Here is a 25,856-nt window from a genome sequence, read left to right as displayed (position 1 = left end):
AGTTCATGCAAAATATCTGATTTGCTTATTTTTAAAATGATACAATGGCAACAATGGGAAGAAAGAGCATATTTTAGGACACTGCTTCAGGGGCTACTGCAGTTGTAAGGGAAAGAAAAAGCAAGAGCAAAAAAAAAGTCAGTGATAACAGGAAAATTGAGAATGAGGCAGTTTCTGAAATATTTAACAGTTTCCAAACCCTTTTTAAAATTAATTTTATTATTATACTTTAAGTTCTGGGGTACATGTGCGGAACGTACAGGTTACATAGGTAAACAGCAAGTCACCTGAGTTACATAGGTAATTTGCCGCACCCAGCAACCCATCATCTACATTAGGTATTTCTCCCAGTGCTATCCCTTCTTTAGTCCCTCACCCGCCAGCAGGCCCTGGTGTGTGGTGTTCCTCTCCCTGTGTCCATGTGTTCTCATTGTTCACCTCCCACTTATGAGAACACACAGTGTTTGGTTTTCCGTTCCTGTGCTAGTTTGCTGGGAATGATGCCTTCTAGCTTCATCCATGTCCCTGCAAAGGACATGAACTCATCCTTTTTTTCTGGCTGGATAATATTTCATAGTGTACATGTGCCATATTTTCTTTATCCAGTCTATCAGTGATAAGCATTTTGGGTTGGTTCCAAGTCTTTGCTATTTTGAACAGTTCCACAAGAAACATACGTGTGAATATGTCTTTAAATGATGTATAATCCTTTGGGTATATACTCAGTAATAAGATTGCTGGGTCAAATAGTATTTCTGGTTCTAGATCCTCAAGGAATTGCCACACTGTCTTCCACAATGGTTGAACCAATTTACACTCCCACCAACAGTGTAAAAGTGTTCCTATTTCTCCACATTCTCTCCAGCATCTGTTGTTTCCTGACTTTTTAATGATCACCATTCCTACTAACAGGAAATGGAATCTCATTGTGGTTTTGATTTGCATTGCTCTAATGACCAGTTATGATGAGCTTTTTTTCTTTTTTTGAAACAGAGTCTTGCACTGTCGCCCAGGCTGTAGCGCAGTGACACGATCTTGGCTCACTGCAATCTCCACCTCCTGGGTTCAAGCAATTCTCCTGCCTCAGCCTCCCGAGTAGCTGGGACTATAGGTGTACACCACCACGCCCAGCTAATTTTTATTTTTTGTATTTTTAGTAGAGACGGGGTTTCACCATGTGGGCCAGGACAGTCTCGATCTACTGAGACGGGTGATCCACTCGCCTCGGCCTCCCAAAGTGCTGGAATTACAGGCATGAGACACCCCACCCCGCCGATGAGCTTTTTCACATATGTTTGTTGACCATTTACATGTCTTCTTTTGAGAAGTGTCTGTTCATATCATTTGCCCACTTTTCAATGAGGTTGTTTTTTTCTTGAAAATTTGTTTAAGTTCTTCATAGATTCTGGACATTAGCCCTTTGTCAGATAGATTGCAAAAATTTCCCCCCATTCTGTAGGTTGCCTGTTCACTCTGATGATAGTTTCTTTTGCCATGCAGAAGCTCTTTAGTTTAATTAGCTTCCCATTTGTCAATTTTGGCTTTTGTTGCCATTGCTTTTGGTGTTTTAGTCATGAAGTCTTTGCCCATGCCTATGTCCTGGACTGTTACTGCCTAGGTTTTCTTCTAGGGTTTTTATGGTTTTAGGTCTTATATTTAAGTCTTTAATTTATCTTGAGTTAATTTTTATATAAGGTATAAGGAAGGGGTCCAGTTTCAGTTTTCTGCATATGGCTAGCCAGTTTTCCCGACACCATTTATTAAAGAGAAAACCCTTTCCCCATTGCTTGTTTTTGTCAGGTTTGTCAAAGATCATACAGTTGAAGATGTGTGGCATTATCTCTGAGGCCTCTGTCCTGTTCCATTGGTTTACATATCTGTTTTGGTACCAGCATCATGCTGTTTTGGCTACTGTAGCCTTGTAGTATAGTTTGAAGTTAGGTAGCGTGATGCCTCCAGCTTTGTTCTTGTTGGTTAGGAGTGCTTGACTATATGGGCTCTTTTTCCATATGAAATTTAAAGTAGTTTTTTCTAATTCTGTGAAGAAAATCAATGGTAGCTTGATGGGTATAGTATTGAATCTATACTTTGGGCAGTGTGGCCATTTTCACAATATTGATTCTTCCTATCCATGAGCATGGAATGTTTTTCCATGTTTCTGTGTCCTCTCTTATTTCTTTGAGCAGTGGTTTGTAGTTCTCTTTGAAAAGGTCCTTCACACCCCCTGTAAGTTGTATTCCTAGGTATTTTATTCTCTTTGTAGGAATTGTGAATGGGAGTTCACTCATGATTTGGCTCACTGTCTATTATTGGTGTATAGAAATGCTTGTGATTTTTGCCATTGATTTTGTATCCTGAGACTTTGCTGAAGTTGCTTATTAGCTTAAGAAGATTTTGGGCTGAGATGGGGTTTTCCAAATATACAATCAGCTCAACTGCAAACAGAGACTAGTTAACTTCCTATCTTCCTATTTGAATACTCTTTATTTCATTATCTTGCCTGATCATCCTGGCCAGAATTTCCAATACTATGTTGAATAGGAGTGGTGAGAGATAGTATCCTTTTCTTGTGCCAGTTTTCAAAAGGAGTACTTCCACTTTTTGCCCATTCAGTATGATATTGGCTGTGGGTTTGTCATAAATAGCTCTTATTATTTTGAGATACGTTCCTTTAATACCTAGTTTATTGAGAGCTTTTAGCATGAAGGGGTGTTGAATTTTATTGAAGGCCTTTTCTGCATCTATTGAGACAATCATGTGGTTTTTGTCATTGGTTCTGTTTATGTGATGGATTACATTTATTGATTTACATATGTTGAACCAGCCTTGCATCCCAGGGATGAAGCTGACTTGATCGTGGTGGACAAGGCTTTTGATGTGCTGCTGGATTCGGTTTGCCAGTATTTTATTGAAGATTTTCGCATCAATGTTCATCAGGGATATTGGCCTAAAATTTTCTTTGTGTGTGTCTGTGTGTCCACCATGCTTTGGTATCAGGATAATGCTGGCCTCATAAAATGAATTAGGTAGGAGTCCCCCTTTTTCTATTGTTTGGAGTAGTTTTCAAAGGAATGGTATCAGTTCCTCTTTGTTTCTCTGGTAGAACTTAGTTGTGAATCTGTCTGGTCCTGGGCTCTTTTTGGTTAGTAGGTTACTAATTACTGACTCAATTTCAGAACTTGTTCTCAGTCTATTCATAGATATGACTTACTGGTTTAGTCTTGAAAGGGTGTATCTGTCCAGGAATTTATTCATTTCTTCTAGATTTTCTATTTGTGTAGAGGTTTTTATAGTATTCTCTGATGGTAGTTTCTATTTCTGGGGGATCAGTGATGATATCCCCTTTATCATTTTTTTTTACTGTGTCTATTTGATTCTTCTCTTTTATTAGTCTGGCTCATGGCCTATCTAGTTTGTTAATCTTCTCAAAAAAAACAGCTCCTGGAGTCACTGATTTTTTTGAAGGGTTTTTTGTGTCTCTATCTCCTTCAGTTTTGCTGTAATCTTAGTTATTTCTTATCTTCTGCTGGCTTTTGAAATTGTTTGCTCTTGCTGCTATATTTCTTTTAACTGTAATGTTAGGATGTTGATTTTAGATCTTTCCTGCTTTCCCCTGTGGACATTTAGTGCTATAAATTTTCCACTAAACACGGCTTTAGCTGTGTCCCAGAGGTTCTGGTACATTATGTCTTTGTTCTCATTGGTTTCAAAGAACTTCTTTATTTCTGCCTTAATTTTGTTATTTACCCAGTAGTCATTCAGGTGCAGATTGTTCAGTTTCCATGTAGTTGCACAGTTTTGAGTGAGTTTCTTAATCCTGAGTTCTAATTTGATTGCACTGTGGTCTGAGAGACTGCTTGTTTTGATTTCCATTCTTTTGCATTTGCTGAGGAGCATTTTACTTTCAATTATGTGGTCAATTTTAGAATAAGTGCTATGTGGTGCTAAGAAGAATTTATATTCTGTTGATTTGGGGTGAAGAGTTCTGTAGATGTCTATTAAGTCTGCTTGGTCCAGAGCTGAGTTCAAGTCCTGAATATTCTTGTTAATTTTCTGTCTTGTTGATGTATCTAATATTGACAGTGGGGTGTTAAGTCTCCCACTATTATTGTGTGGGAGACTGTCTCTTTATAGGTCTCTAAGGACTTGCTTTATGAATCTGGGTGCTCCTGTACTGGGTGCATATATATTTAGGGTAGCTAGATCTTCTTGTTGCAGTAATTCCTTTAACATTATGTAATGCCCTTCTTTGTCTTTTTTTATGTTTGTTGGTTTAATGTCTGTTTTATCAGAGACTAGGACTGCAACCTCTGCTTTTTTTCTGGTTTCTATTTGCTTGGTAAATACTCCTCCATCCCTTTATTTTGAGCCTATGTGTGTCTTTGCACGTGAGACAGGTCTTCTGAATGTAGCACATCAATGGGTCTTGACTCTTTATCCAATTTGCCAGCCTGTGTCTTTTAATTGAGGCATTTAGCCCATTTATATTTAAGGTTACTATTGTTGTACGTGAATTTGATCCTGTCATTATGATGCTAGCTGGTTATTTTGCCTGTTGATGCAATTTCTTCATATTGTATTGTTGATGGTCTTTATAATTTGGTATGTTTTTGCAGTGGCTGGTGCTGGTTTTTCCTTTCCATATTTGGTGCTTCCTTCAGGAGCTCTTGTAAGGCAGGCCTGGTGGAGACACAATCTCTCAGCATTTCCTTGTCTGTAAAGGATTTTATTTCTCCTTCACTTCTGAAGCTTAGTTGGCTGGATATGAAATAGTGGGTTGAAAATTCTTTTCTTTAAGGATGTTGAACATTGGCCCCCGCTCTCTTCTGACGTGTAGGGTTTCTGCAGAGAGATCTGCTGTTAGTATGATGAGCTTCCCTTTGTGGGTAACCTGATCTCTCTCTGGCTGCCCTTAACATTTTTTTCTTCATTTTAGACTTGGTGATTCAATGATTATGTGTCTTGGGGTTGGTCTTCTCGAGGACCATCTTTGTGGTGTTCTCCGTATTTCCAAAATTTGAATGTTGGCCTGCCTTGCTAGGTTGGGGAAGTTCTCCAGGATATTCTGAGGAGTGTTTTTCAACTTGGTTCCACTCTTCCTATCACTTTCAGGTATAGCAATGAAACGTTTGGTCTTTTCACATAGCCCCATATTTCTTGGAGGCTTTGCTCGTTCCTTTTCATTCTTTTTTCTCTAATCTTGTCTTTATGCATCTCATTAAGTTGACCTTCCATCTCTGATATTCTTTCTTCTGTTGATTGATTCTGCTATTGATACTTGTGTATGCTTCACAAAGTTCTCGTGCTGTTTTTCAGCTCCATCATGTCACTTATGTTCTTCTCTAAGCTGGTTATTCTAGTTAGCAATTCCTCTTTTTTTCAAGGTTCTTAGCTTCCTTGCATTGAGTTAGAATGTGCTCCTTTTGCTTGCAAGAGTTTGTTATTACCCACCTTCTGAAGCCTACTTCTGTCAATTCATCAAACTCATTCTCCATCCAGTTTTGTTCCTTGCTGGTGAGGAGCTGTGATCCTTTGGAGGAGGAAGGGCATTCTGGTTTTTGTAATTTTCAGTCTTTCTGTGCTGGTTTTTCCTCATCTTCGTGGATATATCCTACCTTTGGTCCTTGATGTTGGTGACCTTTGGTTGGGGTTTCTGTGTGGACATCCTTTTTGTTGATGTTAATGCTACTGCTTTCTGTTTGTTAGTTTTCCTTCTAACAGTCAGGCCCCTCAGCTGCAGTTATGCTGGAGTTTGCTGGAGGTCCACTCCAGACCCTGTTTGCCTGGGTATCATTAATGCAGGCTGCAGAACAGCAAAGATTGGTACCTGTTTCTTCCACTGGAAGATTCCTGCCAGAGGGACACAAGTCAGCTGCCAAGAGGAGCTCTTCTGTATGAAGTGTCTGTCACCCTCTGCTGGGAAATGTCTCCCAGTCAGGAGGCACAGGGGTCTGCGACCCACTTGACGAGGCAGTCACAAGTAAAAGTGACAGAACTTGATGACCAATTTTTTGGGAGAGTGTGAGGAAAATAATTACTTAAAGATGACTATTAGGCTTTCAGCATGGGTGGTTTGGGTGAATGGTTGCTATCTACCCTCTAGAATAGGGACTAAAGAAGAAAAAAAATGTTTGGAGCAACAAGGAAGATCATGGGCATGGTTTTAGATTCTTTCGATTTAAGATGCTTATGGGAATTTCACTAAGCAGGTGAATACATGGGTTTGGAACTCAAGAAAGATGTCTCTCCTATAAATACAGGTACTCTTCTGCTCTTACTCTATGACTTCTAATTAGGCAACCTTTCCAATCCAAAAGCTAATTACCACAAATAAGCCAATAATACTGCATTTTATATTTTTAGCTCACACATCTTCTGAGCTATGGGTCATATATCCAATTGCTGATTTCACATCTCCCTTGGAAGTTGCACAGGCAACTCAAATCCTCTATGTGGAAAATTACACTTCTGATCTTATTTCCCAATCCTTTTCTCTTCCACTACTTTCCTTCCTGGCATTGACTCTACGAGTTAGTTGTTCAGCTGAACCCTGGGAATTACCCTTGACAATTTCCCTTCTCCCCTCTACCCTATTCAATCCAGCAGCACCTGGATTGTACCTCCTAAATAATTCAAATATGTCTATTTTCTCTGCTTCTACTTCTTTCAAAAGCCTGCTACCCCATGTCACATCTCTCACTTTGTATTTCCTAATACATGTCACCACACCTACTCTTCCCCACCAACAATCCATTCTCAACAACAAAGAATGCTCTTCAAAAAAAAATGCATGTCACTGTCACTTCATTACTTAATGCCTTTTATGTTTTTCACTGTTGCCAAGAGCTTCCACTGATATGAGTACATTAAATATTGTTCACAAGACCCTGTGTAATCAGACCCTTTGCTTGCCTCTCCAGTCTTGTCTCCTTAACTGTACCCCATTAATATAGACACAACATATGCTTTCAATCTACACAGTAACAACATTGCCTTCTCTCAATTCCTTTACATCTCAGACTTCAACATTTTTCTCTGACTGGAATGTTAATCTTTTAAAACCCCCTTGTTTTCTTTTGTCTAACTCCTCCTCCTGCTTCAGGACTTAGCTTAAATATCACTTCTTCAGAAAAGTATTCCTTATCCCCATGCTCCAAACCATTCTTCTTTCATTCAGTGTGTTGCGTATTTGATGAGTCCCTTCGAATGAAGGCTCATATCTATTAATTTTTGGAATTTCTTTGTACTATTTCTCTTTCTCTGACAATTTCTTTCAGTTGTTGCCCCCCCGCTTTTTTTTTTTTTTTTTTTTTTTTTTTTTTNAAACTTCACCAGAAAGTCTTTTTCTACCATGACAATACTCCTGCTCATTCCTCTCAACAAACAAGGGTAATTTTAGGCATCCACCTTACAGTCCTTTTTTGGCTCCTTCTGAATTTTCTGGGTTGAGTCTGTTTACCTTTTTAAAAAATCGACAAATAAAAATTATATTTATGATATAAGACATATTTTTATATTCATACACATTGTGGAATAGCTAATGAAGCTAATTATCACATGCATTACCTCACATACTTTCTCATACTTTTGTGGTAAGAATCCCTAAAATGTACTTTCTTAGTAATTTACAAGTATACAATATATTGTCATTAACTACAGTCATCGTGATGTACAATAGATCTCTTGAACTTATTTCTCTAGTCTAACTGAAATTTTGTATCCTTTGACCAACATCTTCCCAATTCCGCCATCCCCAGCCTCTGGTAACCACCATTTTACTCTGTTTCTGTCAGTCTGACTTTTTAAGATTCCACATGGGTAGAGACTATGTGGTATTTGTCTTTCTGTGCCTGGCCTACTTAACATAATGTTCCTACTTACCTTTCTTTCTTCATCGTATTTAGAATGAATTCCCAAAATATCCCAAATATTGGCCTGAGGAAATTTATTTTGGAGAACACTCCTCACATTGTCCACAGTGAGTATATTTTTATCCTTCACTTTTTTGTACACCTGTGAAAATTTAGTTATTATAATTAATTTCACTCTTACAGCAATTAGTTTTCTTTTCCTTAGCATGCAGATTCTTATAAGTTTAAAACATGCTAACTACATATACACATATACCACATACAAATAATTTTAACCATAAATCATCTTTTAATAAAGATGGTTTTAAAATATTCTACAGTTTTCAAAAATATCATAAGGAATTTATGTTTTATTCTATTTTGATGAAACCAGACACCAAACTTAAGACCTTCTGCACAGCAAAGGAAACAATCTTTAGAGTGAACCAGCAACCAAAAGAATGGGAAAAAATTTTTACAAGATACTCATCTGACAAAGGGCTAATATCCAGAATTTACAAAGAACTAAAACAAATATACAAGAAAAAAACTCCATCAAAAAGTGGGCGAAGGATATGAACAGACACTTTTCAAAAGAAAACATTTATTAGCCAAAAAACATGAAAAAATGCTCATCATCATTGGCCATTAGAGAAATGCAAATCAAAACCACATTGAGATACCATCTCATGACAGTTAGAATGGTGATCTTAAAAAATCTGGAGACAATAGATGCTGAAGAGGATGTGGAGAAATAGGAACACTTTTACACTGTTGGTGGGAATGTAAATTAGTTCAATCATTGTGGAAGACAGTGTGGCAATTTCTCAAGGATCTAGAAATAGAAATACCATTTGACCCAGCAATCTCATTACTGGGTATATACCCAAAGGGTTATAAAAAAATCTATTATAAAGAGACATACACATGTATGTTCATGTGGCACTGTTTACAAGAGCAAAGACTTGGAACTAACCCAAATGCCCATCAGTGAGAGACTGGATAAAGAAAATGTGGTACATATACACCATGGAATACTATGCAACCATAAAAAAGGATTAGTTCATGTCCTTTGCAGGGACATGGATGAATCTGGAAACCATCATTCTTAGCAAACTGACACAAGAACAGAAAACCAAACATCACATGTTCTCACTCATAAGAGGGCGTTGAACAATGAGAACACATGGACACAGGGAGGGGAACATCACACACTGGAGTGTGTTGGGGGTGGGGGTCTCGGGGAGGGACAGCAGGGAGTGTGGAGACTGGGGAGGGATAACATTAGGAGAAATACCTAATGTAGGTGACGGGGACATGGAAGCAGCAAACCACCATGGCATGTGTGTACCTATGTAACAATCCTGCAAGATCTGCATGTGTACCCCAGAACTTAAAGTAAAATAAAAAATTAAAAAAATAATAATGGTTACCTTTTTAAACATATGTGTAATTTATTCTAATATGGCCTTTCAGAAATACTTTCATTTTTATTGCTCTTCTGTAATTTTTTTTTTTTTTTTTTTTTGAGACAGGGTCTCACCATCATCCAGGCTGGAGTGCAGTGGTGTGATCATGGCTCACTGCAGCCTCAACCTCCCAGCTCAAGCAATCCTTTCATCATCTAGCCCTCTGGGTAGCTGGGACTACAGGAAGTAGCCACCACACCTGGTTAAAGTTTTTTGCATTATTGGTAAAGATGGGGTCTTGTCATGTTGCTCAGGTCAGTCTTGAACTCCTGGGTCAAGCGATCCACCTGCCTCAGCCTCCCAAAGTGCTGGGATTACAGGCATGAGCCACCATGCCAGGTTTTACTAGTAAGTATTTTGACTGGACTTTCTCTGCACCTCTACTCTTCCCCAGTCGCAGATGTTCTAAACCCACTTGTAGAATGTAAGCTGTTACTCTTTTTATCTTTTTTCACTTCTCTCTTTAATAAGTACTTAGAGATCCTCTACTATGACCCAGGTGCTGTTTTAGGCTTTGCATCAAGAGAGATGGCATCTCTGAGTAGACAACGAAGCTGAGACATAAATATGAATGCTGAGCTAGCATTAAGGCATTCTGGGGTAAGAAACTTACAAGCAGGAGGAACAAGTAGTAAGTAGAAACACTAGTAGGCAGCATTTGATACAGCACTTAAGAATATTATTTTTAGTCCCAGTTCACTTAAATCATTATTGCCAAACATAACCTTCATATTGTGGCTAAAACGATCCTCACTTTAAAGTCCTCATAGTAAGAAATTAGTATTCTTTACTCTCCCTGTATCATTGTAAACTCTGTAACCTATTCCTTTAAGAAGCAGCACAGGTATGTAATTAGACTGAAGAGTTTCATTTTACGGGTTTTTCAATTTAGGGGCAAGTTTTCCCCTCCTATGAAAGTAGAACATAGTATGATCATAACTCAAAAAAAGTGAAAAGTTCAGTCTTTTGTAAAACAGATGGAAATTGCAAAAATGAGATTTTGAATAAAGCAAAAGATATATGAAAAGTCATTCAGATTAGTCATTTTACTAGTCACTTGAAAATATTAAATATTCCTATGAAATAAGGTAGTTATAATGCCTTGAATAAGGTACTCAGAAATATCAACTCAATCCTCTTACACATTTTTAAATTTTAAAAATTCTTTTATAACTTGGTAAGCAAAAAGGAATACACATAACATACACATTATGAGGCATAAATAATAAAATAAGCAATTTCTATGAATAAATCAGGTAACATTAGAAATGGAACAGCACCAATACCATGAAGTACAACTTCTCTCCCTATCCCATTTCCTTGTGCCTCAAGATGCAAGCATTGTTTTGAATTTGCATTTATCATTCCCTTTCCTTTTTAAATTCTAGAGTTTTATGTGAGTAAGTATTCCCATACTTAGTTTTGTTTGCTTCTGAGCTTTAAAAGTATATGGTATGGTGTTAGTCTTCTGTGACTTCATTATGTTTCTAATACATCCATGCTCATGCATATGATATTTCATTCTATTAATATGCCAAATGCTACTAATCTGTTTTGCTACTGATATATATTTGGGTCATTTTAATTATAGTTTGTTGCTATTCTGAATGATTCTGCTAATAATAGCCTTCTAAGGTGCAGGTACAAAAGCTTCTCTTAGGGTGTGTGTGTGTGTGTGCGCGTGTGTGTGTGTGTTGTGTGTGTGTGTGTACAGGGAATATGGAAATTTAACTTCAAAATATAAATTATTATCAGATTGTTTTTCAATGTGGCTCTGCCAATTTAGATTCCTACAGGCAGGGTAACAATGTAAAGGCATTCCATTGCTCTACATTCTCATTAACATGTGATACCTTCAGCTTTCTTAATTATTGTCAAATTACAGTGTATAAAATAATCTCGTGGTAGTAGTCTTTATTGCATTTTCAAATTTGTAGGATAATTATCTTGTTTAGTTACCATTAATGGTAACAAATATTTACCACCAATAATTTCAGTAAATTTTTACTTATCATGAAGGCATCTTCTATTTAAAAACTCTTTTATGCATTTTTCCTCTTGGGTCATTTGTGTTTTTCTATTTGAATTGTAGGAAATCTTTACATCTCATGGAATATAAATATTTTATTGGCCATATGTATTGTAAATACTTCTCTTGCTTGTAACATTTTCCCCTACTTTTTAATGACATATTTTAATGAGCACTAGTTTTCATTTGTAATTTAGCTGAAACTATCAGTATTTTCCTTCAGACTTAGAGCTTTTTATCTAGGAAGCCCTTACCCTGGGGTGCTAACTGCTAAATGTTTTAAAAGTTTTGATTTCCAGACTTACATTTTTAAGCTAACTGAAATGATTTTTACACAAGGTGGGAGGTCTTATTTATTTGCATTGGTATAGCCCCTGTCGAACCGTAGTTGTTGAAAGTCTCTCCCATTTACTGTAATGTCACTTCTGTATTCTTAAGTTTTGGGACCCCCATGTTCTTTTGATAGGTATGTCTTTCCCTTGAATGAACACTACGAACTTTATACATCTTATTACCTGGTATGGCAAGTCCCATCACTTTATTCTTCAAAGTCTCACCCATTTTGAGTCTTCATTCTTCCACATACATTTTAAAATAAACATCAAATTTCGCAAAAAAATCCCCAACATTCATCTTTGGTTGGAACTGCATTGAATTTATAAATCACTTGCAGAAAACAATATAATTATGAAGTATTTCTTAATTATATTTCTACCGATAAACATGAGTTTTTCATTCATTTAGGTGAACTTTAATGGCTATAATTCAAAATTTTCTCCACGAAACAGACCTTCCACCCCCCTCCCCATTATTCCTAAGTATCTTTTATTTGTTCTTGTCATTGTAAATGTGGGAATCATTATAGAAAGTACTCTCATGATAAGGATTATTGCCTATATATGTTATTACTTTATCCGAGCACCTAAAACAGGGTGTGGTATGTAGTAGGCACTTAATATAACTGATGATAAAAGTAAATAATAAGTATTTGTTGTTAGAAGAGAGAAAAGCAACTGATTTTAGTATACTGATCTCATATCCAGTTACTTTACTAACCTCCTTTATCAAATCTAACAATCAATGGATGCTTTCAAGTCTCCTCTGTAGGAAACTCTAGAATCTTAAATAATAATTTGTTTAATATTTTAAATGAGTATTTCCTTTACTTATCTTATTGCACTGACTGGAACTTGAGGATAATACTTGAAGTGTTGACAGCGGGTACTTTATCTTTTTCCAATTTTAAAAACAATGCTTTCTGTCATCTTACTGCTAAGATGTCATGTCATCAATTAATAAAATTTCCCTATATAATAGTTTGCTAAACTATTTGTTTCTTTATAAGTTTTTAATCATAAAAAAGCTTTGAATTTTTTTCAAATGTTTCTTATGCATTTTCTTGAATGATAATATATTAACATGGTGAATTATATTTAGAGATTCCTCAAATGTTCAAATACTTTCTTTTCATTCATTAGATAATCTCGCCTTGTCATGACAGTTTATTTTTTATATACCTGCTAGATTTCTTTTGTTAACATTTTATTTAGGACTTTGGCATACATATTCCCAACAAAGAACAGCCTATAACTTTTCCTTTTCTCTTTTTATCAGGCTTTGACATCAGATTATACTAGATTCAAAGACTGATTTAGAAAATGTTTCCTCTTTTTCTATTCTCTAAAAGATTTTGAAGATTGAAATTATTGTTTCTTTAAATATTGACTATTTGTTAGAATTTGCTGTACTAGTCTTAAAATATGGTCTCCAAATTCTTCAACACTCCTTCCCTTGAGAGGTGGGTATATGAATCTGAATCTGTGACTATTTGGTAAACTGAATATAATGGAATAATCTGAAAGTAATGATGTACCAACCTCTGAGCCCAGGCGTTAAAAAGCTGGAAGTTTCTATCTCCTATTACCGGTGTGCTCATCTGGAACTAGGTTCCAGATTAGATCTCTATATGGTTTGTAAATTTTATTTGTCTTTCCAGAATATCAACTTTGATATTCTTGATCCTATAATTATATTTTCATTTCCTAGTTCATTAATGTGTATTCTTATTTTATTGCTTTCCATCTACTTTTTAAAATGAGTTACTCACTTCTGAATGGTTAATCAGTATTTTTAAGTCCTTCTTTTCTAATTAAAAGACATATTTTCCTCTTCTGTTTTGATTGCAAAATTATCTCATTCTCTGATTGATGGATTTTATATTTGCCTTTAAATATTAATCTTGTAAACTGTATTGTTAAGATCTTATATATATCTTTACTGATTTTTTAATCTACTTCACCTATTAATAGAGAAATGTTGAAATAACCTACTATTACAGTAGTGCTGTCCATTTATCTCCCTGGCTATCAAATTTTGTATTGTATAATTTGAAGCTATATACACTTTAGTACTTTTTCCTAAAGCTCATTTCCCCTAATATTTTATGGCCAATTTAGATTTCATTTGTGAAATAGTCACCTTGTGTATAATTTTCTGTCTTTTGCTATCTTTTATTATGCTAAAGTTTAATTTACTTACATTTAATATGGCCACAGATATGGCTGGGTTAACTTTTACTATTTGCTGTTTATTATCACATTTCAGTAACTTTCACGTATTTTATTATTTTGGTCTTATATCCCTCTTCTCTATAGTACTAAATATCCTCAAATTACTTAATTGAGATAAAGCAATTAGCTCACTGGAAACAGAGAAACACTTTAAAAAGAATTTATAATTCATCTATTTTCCTAAAAACTGTATCTTGTTCAAATTATTTCTCCTTCTCCCTCTCATTCTAATTGTTTAGCACAACTTACAGGCTGTGCCACATATTTAATACTTACTTTTATGCTGCTTTGTATTAAACCCTATGGTTTCAAATATAATTTGTTTTTTTAGCGATTACACATTAATAGCATTGTGCTGAACACTGTAGATTATTCTATCACATGTAAATTAATGTCTGATACAAAACACTTATAAAACAGATTCAATACTGATAATTAAGACAACTTAGGTAAAGATAATTTCTGAATATCTTTAGGTTTATAAGTTTTGAATATCATAATGATCCTTTACAATAAAATGGGTGAATCTCAAATTGACTAAGTCCTTTATAAACTCTGACACCAGTAAATTAGTAAAATAATAAGCTGAGACTTAATATTGACATATATTCCATGGCAGTATTTTACAGAGCAAACTATAGCCCCCAAATCACTGAAGTGTAGTTTCTATACTCTAGTTTAATGAATTAATAAGGTATTTAATGATTTTCCTGGGATCTACAAAAGTATGGTAGGAAATTTGCACTACTTTGGAAATTCCTTTCTCAGAAGAGTCATTTCTTGTAAAATATTGATTGACAAGCTAAAGCTCAATGAATATAAAAAATGATGGAAGTTATTTTATAAGTTACGACTTGGTATTTTGTAATAATAATATAGCTCTTTAATACATATATATTTCTACAATGAGCTACAACAGAATTTTAAAACCTCAATTATGAAATAATCTTACTATCTCTTGTTCTTCCTTAATCAGGTTCTTACCAATTTCTAACATCTCTTATACAATCTCTTTGTCAGACTCTATCAATATTGCCTCTTTCACAGTATGCTGTCAGTAAGTGACTTCCCCCTTCTTTGAAACTCTCTAGGAAGTGTCTATACACTTTGTCATCCAGAATATTTAGCTCCTCAATGACTTTTTTCGCCCCCCAGGAGACAGGGCCTGGGCAGGAGTGCAGTGGCTCAATCTTGGCTCATTGCAGCTTTGACCTTCTGGGCCCAAATGATCCTCCCATCTCAATCTCCTGAGTAACTAGGACTACAGGCATGTGCCACTGCACCTGGTTTCTGTTTTTGGTAGGGCCAGGGTCTCACCGTGTTGCCCAGGCTAGTCTCGCACTCTTGGTCTCAAACAATCTTCCTGCCTCAGCCTCCTGAAATGCTGGGATTATAGGCATGAGCCACTGTGCCCAGCCTGCAATGATCTCTTTATTCAAAGCCTAATTCAAGAATTCCTCCCTAAATAATCATTTTCTATTAATATGTTTTCCTCTAAACTTACATATACAATTTAAATCCCTTTATTGGCTGAGTAAACCTTAGTAAATTCAAATATTTTCGCAGAACCTCAGTTGCCTAATTTATAATGTGAGGATAATATTATGTACTTCAGCAGGGAGTTACAGAAAACAAATTCATCATCTGTATTAATCTCTATGATAGACTATAAACTTTGAAATGTTACAATAAATATGATGCAAAAATTATACATTCTAAAGAAATCATAATAAATATAGCAATGCAAAAATTATACATTCTAAAGAAATCATATTTAGTGGATAAACTCACATGTACTATAGAAGCAAATGCTTCTGATATATCATATTCTTCTGCAATGTAGTTGAAAGCTCGCCAAAGAGCAACTCCGGCATCATTTGCTCCATCAACTTCATCATCTGTATTAAGAATGAACACAAAACCGATTCTGGAAAAAGAAAATGTGTAAAGACTGTTACAATTATCTCTTAAATTACAATAAACCATTATGTAGAAACATTATTAGACTACAATAACCAGATGGACAGAATGTATTAATAGATGGGAAAAGAATAATTTTATTACTTCAAAATATTGATTGTAATGCTTATTTGCCAAAATCCACATTGCTACTGGACTCCTGCAGTAGAAATCTAAGATAAGATTCTAAGATAATATCAAACTCTCTCCCTCTGGTGGTAACATTATCAAATGACCATGTTCTTTTGCTCTGTGCAAAAAAGGTAAATGTACTTTTTTTTTTTTTTTTTTTGGAGACAGAGTCTTGCTCTGTTGCCCAGGCTGGAGTGCAGTGGCTCAATCTCAGCTTGCTGCAACCTCTGCTTCCCATGTTCAAGTGATTCTCCCATCTCAGCCTCCCAGGTAGCTGGGACTAAAGTGTGTGCCACTACGCTTGGCTAATTTTTGTATTTTTAGTAGAGACCAGGTTTCACCATGTTGGCCAGGCTGGTCTTGAACCTGTGACCTCATGATCCACCCACCTAGGCCTCCCAAAGTGCTGGGATTGCAAGCATAGGATGATGGACCTTTCTATAAGTTTCCAGAGTGACAGATTATTCTCTCAGGATGGTAATAAACAAAATTACCAGACAGATTTGATAAACAGAGTCCATCATAAAGGTATTTAATACTTCACAACATGCAGCTATGTTATGTCAGGTACTAGAGCTAACCATTGCTTTGAATGTTTGAATGCCCTATTAATACTCTGTGTAACACAATATGAACAACATTGAATTTCCTTTAGTTGACAATTTAATGCTATAAAATGACAATTACCTAAGAGGAACTTTATGATAATATAAAAGATCAGCAAGTTTTATAAAATCCAAGGAATATTCTTGGGCCGGATCAATAAACAGAACCTAAAAGAAAGATAGTATATAATCACTATTTCAACACCTTAGAATCTTCATGAAATTCAAGTTCAGACTAATTTTTGTGACTCAAAGTATGAAATTCAATGAATCATTTTTTAAAAATTCTAGTAATTCTAAGGAATATATATATATATATACACACACACACACAAACACACATATAAAAGATTTCACAATTTATGAAGGATTTCTAAAAGCTGCACAACCAAATATAATTATACACAGAATTTAACATCAGGCTACTCATCTTCTTTTTGGAAGCCCAGTATACTTTCTTTCACCTGAATTGAAATACCTTATTCTAAATGTTCATTGGATTTTCTGTGATAAATTTTTTCAAAAGGAAACAGAAGTTGAATTTTGACTGAAAAAAAAATAGCATTAACACAACTGCTTTATCAAGACTGCTGCAAAAAATAACTTATTCATTTCCTATGTGAAAAAAAAGCCCTAGGTATTTTCTCCACCTTTCAAAGCTCCAATATGAATGCTTAGATATTATTGGGATAATAAAATTATATGCATAGATGACAATATATATATGATAAAATTATATGCATAGATGGTATTTATATCTTTCCCTGAAATTACTACACTTTAATCATCAGTCCTTTATAATAAAGAAAAAAAGTTCTCTCATAAATTCTTTTGAGAAAAATGTAAAAATAACATTAATACTGTTATTATAAAATGACATAAGGGCTGAAGAGTAAGAGGCAGAACATGTGACTGATATGGTTTGGCTGTGTGCCCACCCAAATCTCATCTTGAATTGTAGTCCCCATAATCTGCATGTGTCACAGGATGGACCAGGTGGGAGGTAGTTAAATCATGGAGGCAGTTACCCTCATGCTGTTCTTGTGATATGAGTGAGTTCTCTTTATCACCTTCTTGCCATCATGTGAAGAAGCATGTTTGCTTCTCCTTCTGCCATGACTTAAGTTTCCTGAGGCCTCCCAGCCATGCTGGAGAGTCAATTAAACCACTTTCCTTTATAAATTACCCAGTCCTGGCTATGTCTTTCTTAGCAGCATGAGAACAAACTAATACAGTGACATTGCTAGTTGTTGACACCCAGTCAGCCATGCCACCTAAGCCTGCTGCATCAGGCAAATACTTATTTCCTTATAACTCCGATGCCTATTCATTGACAGGATAATACAAAAAATGTTGATATCTTTATAAGATACATAATCAAAATATAAAACTCACCAAATTATGAAAATTGCGCCTTATGGAAGGTATACTTCCAGGAAATACTGGCTTCAGAAGTTCATGGAAACTTGTAGGCCAAGTAATATATAAATCATCATTTTCTAAGTCATTAATCCACTAGAAAAGAATCCAGACATTTGTGAAAGCTCTATTAACACTGAAATCATTTTCAAAGCCAGATTTTTACTATATCAAGTGACAAATAAAAATATACATAGAATTTTCTATACTTCTGATTAAATACAGAAGCTAGTTTAATATTCTCTAAATTAAGAAATTATATTATGTGCAAAAATTTTATACTTGCGTAGTCTTTTACATTAAGCCTTCTCTCAAAAACAATTCCTTTTACTCATGTTTTTCATATTGCAACATAAAATTATATGAAAACTACTCTACATGAACCACTTAAGAGAGATGAATATTTATCTTATAATTGAGATATATAATCAGCAGTAAATGAGGCCCTCTCCACCTCCCCTCTCAATTTAAAGACTTGTTCATAAGGAAAATAAAACGGCTTATAAGTTAAATTACAAAACCAACATTAAAAATCAAGTTCTAATTCGCTATACAAGCTGGAGAAAACATATAAACTACTGCTTACAGGCATGTGGTGGGGGAAGCAACCACCAATCAAGAAGTGAGGCGTTACGGTCCTTGAAAGCAGGAAGCATAAACAGCAAGCTCCACGTGGATTGACCTAAACTTCCCCAAATTGCATCCTGAAGGAATACTGAGTTGGAAAGCAGAAGTCAAAGCATGGGCTGCCAAAGCACTGAGATTAGAGAGCAGGATGCACGGTGAGAATATAGGAGAGAAGGAAACTGCAGGAAACGAGAAAAATCTCCATACAAATTCCTTTCAAGTAATTTGCTGTCTCCTAACCTGCACATATATATAATAACAGCTCTACAAAAGCCAGAAGTCAAGAGAATGGACAGGTTGAAACCACAGCCGTAACATAGTATTGGGAAGACAGAGACTGAAGTTCAAGTACTATGCACTGCAGACTGTCATTTGAGAGCTAGTAAGGCCAGATCGTAGAATGAAGATACAAAAATATAAGAGCATTCATAAAGACTAAAAACAAGCCTCAACGGAAGCAAGTGAGCACCTGACACTCAGGCTGCCAGAACAAATCTTAACTTTCTACTTCTACAGCTTTTCATCAATTTCTGGCTCTTATAAAATAAAAAAGTCATGCATACAAAAAAAAAAAAAAAAAAAAAAAAACAATAAAAAACCCCAAAGACTACTTAGGCATGGAATTTAAATAACTATCATCAATATATTTTTTTAAAAAGCACAACAATTTATAAAAAGAAAAATTTTGACATAACTAAAATCTATTTAAAGAAGAAAGAAATATTTAATAATTTTAAAATATAATATTTGTAATTAACAACTCTAAGAACTTATTGGGTGGGTTTAATTGCAGACTGGACACAGAAGAGACAGGGATTAGTAAACTGCATAACAGATCAATAGAATATACAGTAACTAAAATATGAAGAAAAAAAAGACAAAGCAAACAAAGTGTGAGAGAGATTAGAAATATATGAAAAAGGTCTAGCATATAGGTAACTAAAAATCCAGGAGGAATGGAGAGAAAGACTGGAGAAATAATATTTGAAGAGATTAGGAGGTTTCTACAGTAATCTAGATAATCCAGATATGAGTTTACTGTGGACTGAGCTAAGTCAAAGGCAGTGGCTTTAGAGAAAATGTGACAGAATTAACAGACACACACAGATGAATGAATAATACAGAGGAATTTAGGATGCATGTTCAAATAGCTAAAAGGAATGATGTTTAAATAACTAAAGGAAGGCATGAAGACAAATCAACAAACAGATAAAAATTATAAAAAGAACCAAATCAAAATACTGGAATTTAAAAATAATTGAAATAAAAAAATTAATGAGAGGAGCTTAACACATATTATAACACATATTTGAGCAGATAGAAGAATTAATGAATTTGAAGGTAAGTAAATGAGTTTAGTCAATCACAGGAAAAAAGAGAAAGGAAGATATAGGTGCAGAGAAGTCCAGCCCCAAAGAGGAAACATGCCTTGTCTAGACTCAAAGAAGGCTAAGAGTGAGAATTCGGCAACTCTTTCGGAAAGGGCAATCAGAACTCCCATTCCCAATGGAGCTGGGAATTATACAGAGCCTTCAAGCAGTGCTACTTTTCCTGACTAAAAGCAGGTGTGCCTAGACAGACAAAATGAGACTCTCAACTACAGTGCAACTAAATTCATGGTCTGTAGATTGTTAATAACTTATAAGTATAGAAATTGAGATTAAGTGTTCGACAACTTGTAATAATTGGACATGGCCATGACATCTGAGAACATGATCAGTGATCTCAACTCACTGGACATGGCATAGGACAGCTTGGGGTTTATCAAACTCCTACAGTGTGCCACATGTAGTACAAGATACATATTACAACACTTTGGGAGACTGAGGTGGGCAGATCATGAGATCAGGAGTTTGAGACCAGCCTGGCCAACATAGTAAAACCCTGTCTCTATTAAAAATACAAAAATTAGCTGGGCATGGTGGTGCTCGCCTATAGTTCCAGCTACTCAGAAGGCTGAGGCAGGAGAATTGCTTGAACCCGGGAGGCAGAGGTTGTGGTGAGCCAAGATAGCACCACTATACTACAGCCTGGGCAACAGAGTGAGACTCCGTCTCAAAAAAAAAAAAAGATAAACATTAGTCATAGGAGTAGGCCACAACATATTGATTGGTAAAAGATTGGGGGAAAATGCTATTCTCTTACTATGAATAGTTTGAGAAGTAACGCTCTAGCACTTGGTGAAGGCCATCTCTAAAAAGCCACAAGAAAAAAGCAAATGAAAAACAAACAAAAAAAGATATAATGGCTCCAGGCTTTGCTGGGGTCAAAGACAAAAGCATTATCCCTCATCAGTCTGATAAGATTTTGGCAAAACATACCCATCCCCTAGTATCTGTGGGGGGATTGGTTCCAGGACTCAGGATACCAAAATCTAAGAATATACAAGCCTCTTATATAAAATGGCATAGTGTTTGCATAGAACCTCCTCACATCCTCCCATATATGTTAAATCATCTCTGGATTACATATAATGCTTAATACCATACAGTAAATGTTATGTAAATATACTATATTGTTTAAAAATTTATATTATTTTTGTTTATTTTATTATTTTTGAATATTTTCACTCCATGGTTAGTTGAATCCAGGAATATGGAACCCTTGGATATGGAAGGCCAATTCTGTGATCTTATTGAAACCTATTTACCAAGTCACAAGAAAAAAGTGAGTTTGTGGGGGTTTTCCCTTCTATGGAGATAATATGAATATCATAGCATATAAGATTAGGAGGCTGACATGTTTTAATTCACCATAAAACTATATTATTGTCACCAAGCCTTCTCTTTGTAGCTAAAACCTAGTAAATTCTCAATGCTCATGTGAAAATGCAAACCCCTAGAGACTGATCAAGAATGTCTGCAATTTAACAGTAAATATGTATGGGAGGGTATCTACATGTAAGACAACTATATAAAAACTATAATGAAAACATGCTATGATCCAAATGTCTTGATGTCTTTTACAGAATGACTCTTACTGAATGAGACAATGTTATGAAAATATGTACCTAAAAAAATTATTATACTTTAAGTTTTTAAAATTTTAAAGATCTATGATTATGATTCTTAACATTACTTTGGGCATATTTTCTGACATTTTAAATTGGCTTTTAAAAAGTTGACTGCTACAGTAGTGAATGAACACATGGTATATGAAATGTCAACACTAAAGCTGGCTGTGATAGAAGATAAATGATGACACTGTTACCATCAAAGTGCAAAGCAAAAGGAGAGTTTTGGTTAAATCCAGAAAACCCTGAATCTGTCTTTGTTCCCTTTATGCTACTGTCTAAGTTTATGGAACTGTATGTGTGCATTGCATACTTTAGTATTCCTTTAGAAAAATTTTGCAATGTCTTTTTCTTTTCAAAGAGTTGAAGGGCAAATGATGCTGATGAGGGGGACAGTCAGAACCTCCATACTTTGAATGCAATACCAGGGCACTAGCACTAAGAGTTACAAAAGAAGAAGAGCCTTTTAACTTTGGTGAGAGTGCAGGAGGGAGGACCAAAGCTGTAATTTGAACACATTATTAATATAACAAGGCACGTTGAAACTAAAGGAAAAGAGGGAAACTGGTTTAAAGAGATGAAAATAAAGGTAGAGGTTAATTAGAACTACCAACATAAATACATGCCCTTTTAAAAGGAGAAATTTTTTTCTTGCTCTGCCTTCATCACTCTGAATTCTACTCTGAATATTTTATTGAAACAATATGAAGTACACATCGAATGCCCAGATTTTGGTTGTTAGCACTATTTTCTACCAAACAAAACTTGGTGAATAGGCAGTTCCACATTTGGAGAAAAAAAGAGTCAAGATGATCTACACAACATCTTGTGAGAAGCGGGTAGTGTTTAAAGAATAAAAAGGTCAGTTTGAAGAGAAGACTGCCAGGGGCCGTGTGCTGATTATTTTATTATCTAAAATAAAATAGTTACTATAGTTAAAAAGAACTTTTAGTGTTTGTGAGAGTCCCTAAGCATGATGCTCGAAAGGAAATGCTTCAGAGGTATGTCGAATATACCTATAGGTAGAGCATCCCTAATCTGAAAATCCAAAACATTTCAAAATATGAAACTTTTTGAGTGCCCACATGATGCTGCAAGTAGAAAATTCCACACCTGATATCTTTGTTTTCTGATGTCTCAAGTGCACAAGCTTAGCTTCATACACACAATTAAAAAATATGATCTAAAATTACCTTCAGGTTATGGGTATAAGGAATACATGAAACATAAATAACTTTCCTGTTTAGATTTGGGTCCCTTTTCCAAGATATTTCATTATGTATGTAAACCAAAAATAAAATTCTAAGCCCCACAACAATCAGACATGCCTCATTATTCCCACCTCCCTTTTGGAATTCAGACACAGCTGACGAGCATTAACATTAAAACAGACCTTACAACTGACAGAACAGACTCTGATTTGAAACATTTATAATCTATTCTCTCTGAAGCCTGCCACCCAAAGGCTTCATCCGCAGATAAAACTTTGGTCTCTACTACTCCTTATCCTAACCCAGACATTCCTTTCTACTGATTCTAGAAAATAACTCAGCCAACTACCAACTAGAAAATTGTTGAATCCGCCTATAACCTGGAAGGCCCCTGCTTCCAGTTTTCCATCCCTTCCCGATGTACCAAACCAATGTACATCTTACATGTATCAACTGATGTGTTACGTCTCCCTAAAATGTATTAACCCAAGTTGTAGCCTGACCACCTTGGGCACATGTTCTCAGGATCTCCTGAGGGCTGTGTCACAGGCCACTGGTCACTCATATTTGACTCAGAATAAATCTCTTCAAATATTTTACAGAATTTGACTCTTCATCAACACATATCTGCAAATATTCCAAAATCCAAAAAATTCTGAAATCTGAAATACTTCTGGTCCCAAGCATTTTGGATAAGGGACACTCAACTTGTCATGTACAGCAGTTGTCTGTGCTTGATGTCTTACAAGAAAGCAGAGGGGATAAAGAACGAATCACTGAATTACTTAAGAAATGTGAACTATTTTGTTTTGTTTACTCAGTATAGCACTTATCCTTCACTGGGTAGGACAAGTTGCTATCATAATTACCATGACTGGTATTATTTTTTTCTGCCCTAGATTCAAGAAAATGTTTTAAAGTCAAAATACTATGTTCCCACTGTTAATTATCATCATCTTGAAAGAGGATGAATTTACAGAAAAAGATCTCAGGCAGGCCTAAAGTCTGTGTCCACCAGGATATGGTACAGCTGAATATCATTTTTTACAAGTTACTTGCACCTGGTAAATAGGTAGATTAGTTTCCAGAAAAGTTGCAATAGGCCAAAAGGGTAAAAAAATGAAACAAAACAGAAACCTAGTGAAAAAAAAAAAAAAAAAAGAAAGAATCTAGATAGGATTCTTACACAAATCAGGTGATACCTGGGTGCAGGCTACCCATAAGGTTCTTTTCTGTTAGTTGCAAAATCAAGGTATACAAAATTAATAAAGGTGTTCCCTCTCTGCAGGACAAATTATAAACGGATGTAACCATTCCTCTTATCAGGCAGGGCACACACAGGACACGGCAAGGAGAAATATTCTCGGAGTTTAGCCCCACACTCCTTTCCTCCACTAGGTACATAAGGACAGTGCACAAGAAATGAACAATAATATGCAGCAGCCCTGGTTGAGCACTTTGAAAGCTAAGGAGGCTTGGCCCTCTAACCAATCCCTCCCTCTACTGGGTTCCTTATACTGTACTACTGTACACACTTCTATGTTCCATTAGCCATATCCTTTACTTACATAAAAGGAACTTAGATCTCCTGCCAACGTCTGCTGCTGCTTTCTGCCAATCCTCACTCTAACAATCACCGCACATTGAGTTACTGGAAAGTAATTATCCACAGGTTCTCATGTTTCTGCACATTTTGTGAGCAAAAACAATGACTGTCTTGATTCCAGACTTTCTTTTCAAGGATGCTTATATAGTGAGGAGTTGCCCTAAAGCAAAGGTCAGGCATGTTTACTGTCCATTAGAAAATTTGAGGTCCTAAGCTAAGTGTTCCTCTCCTTTAATGCAACCTAATTTGAACACTGTGTCTTCAAATATAATCTGGCTCCCTTCCCAATGCTCTGTGGGAACTGGGTTCAGAGTACTGGCACAAGTGCTAATAATCTGCCTACTGCTATTCTTATGTGTCTGACTCCTTCATTTCTGACCCAGGAATTCTGTCTTTATTGCCAGCATCCATAAAACTGTCACAGGCTAACTTGTCAGCCTGCAACATGGGTAGCATTTAACTCTCCATGGTTCTTAATAATACATATAACCAAGAATGCATTAATCAATCCATATTTTTTGATGTTTCAATGTACTTCTCAGCCACACAGACAATCTGTGTCTTTCTTGTTTAGAAAAATCATAACAACCTTCTGTTATTTAATGGTGTGTTAGTGCAATTTATAGAGTATATGGTCTAAAGTCACTGTTTGAGGAAAAAATTAAAAGTCACAATTACCTTTGACAATTCTATAAATTACTAAAAGTAGAGAATCACAATCATACATCATCCATAGTATAATAAAAAGTCTTGGCCAGGCATGGTGGCTCACGCCTATAATCCTAGCACTTTGGAAGGTGGAGGAGGGAGGATCACAAGGTCAGGAGATCAAGACCATCCTGGCTAACACAGTGAAACCCCATCTCTACTAAAAATACAAAAAATTAGCCGGGCATGGTGGTGTGTGCCTGTAGTCCCAGCTACTTGGGAGGCTACAGCAGGAAAACTGCTTGAACCTGGGAGGTGAAGGTTGCAGTGAGCCGAGATCGTGTCACTGCACTCCAGCCTGGGTGACAGAGCAAGCCTCCATCTCAAAAAAAAAAAAGTCTCATAACACACACAAGAGAACTGAAAGTAATTAAGGAAAAACAAATTTGGCTCTCTCCTTCCATGCTTACTCTTAGGCTTAAGAAATTGAACTTAAATCACCTTTTTCTCTAAATTATCTGTAGCTAAATCTGTGTACACAAAGTCATGTTTTATGTGATTTCACTGTGCACATAATTACATACATCTTCATCTTCATAGCAAGTCAAACATTTATAAACTAGATTTTTAAAAATACTCTTCTACAAAAAGCCTAGAAACACTGAACTAATCACAGTATGTTTCCCCCAAGCACCTAAAATAATTTTTATTTTGGTTT

At 35.7% G+C, this 25,856-nt stretch overlaps 1 protein-coding gene across 2 annotated transcripts in view; it reads right to left on the bottom strand.

Moving 5' to 3' along the window:
- The window catches only part of LOC108305413 (UDP-glucose:glycoprotein glucosyltransferase 2), a 172,952-nt gene that overhangs the window by 37,667 nt on the left and 109,429 nt on the right, over positions 1-25,856 (bottom strand). For both annotated transcript variants that reach the window (XM_017530058.2, XM_017530059.2), the window contains exons 13-16: positions 18,010-18,129; positions 16,697-16,782; positions 15,710-15,845; positions 7,882-8,013 (exon numbers count right to left, since the gene is read on the bottom strand). In XM_017530058.2, the coding sequence (XP_017385547.1) occupies positions 7,882-8,013; positions 15,710-15,845; positions 16,697-16,782; positions 18,010-18,129 (474 nt within the window). The remainder of the gene's footprint in view (positions 1-7,881; positions 8,014-15,709; positions 15,846-16,696; positions 16,783-18,009; positions 18,130-25,856) is intronic.

The sequence above is a fragment of the Cebus imitator genome, unplaced genomic scaffold, assembly GCF_001604975.1.
Source record: "Cebus imitator isolate Cc_AM_T3 unplaced genomic scaffold, Cebus_imitator-1.0 Scaffold62, whole genome shotgun sequence".
Lineage (NCBI taxonomy): Eukaryota > Metazoa > Chordata > Mammalia > Primates > Cebidae > Cebus > Cebus imitator.
The sequence above is the reverse complement of the archived record's forward strand: the minus strand, read 5'-3'. Positions and strand labels throughout refer to the sequence as shown.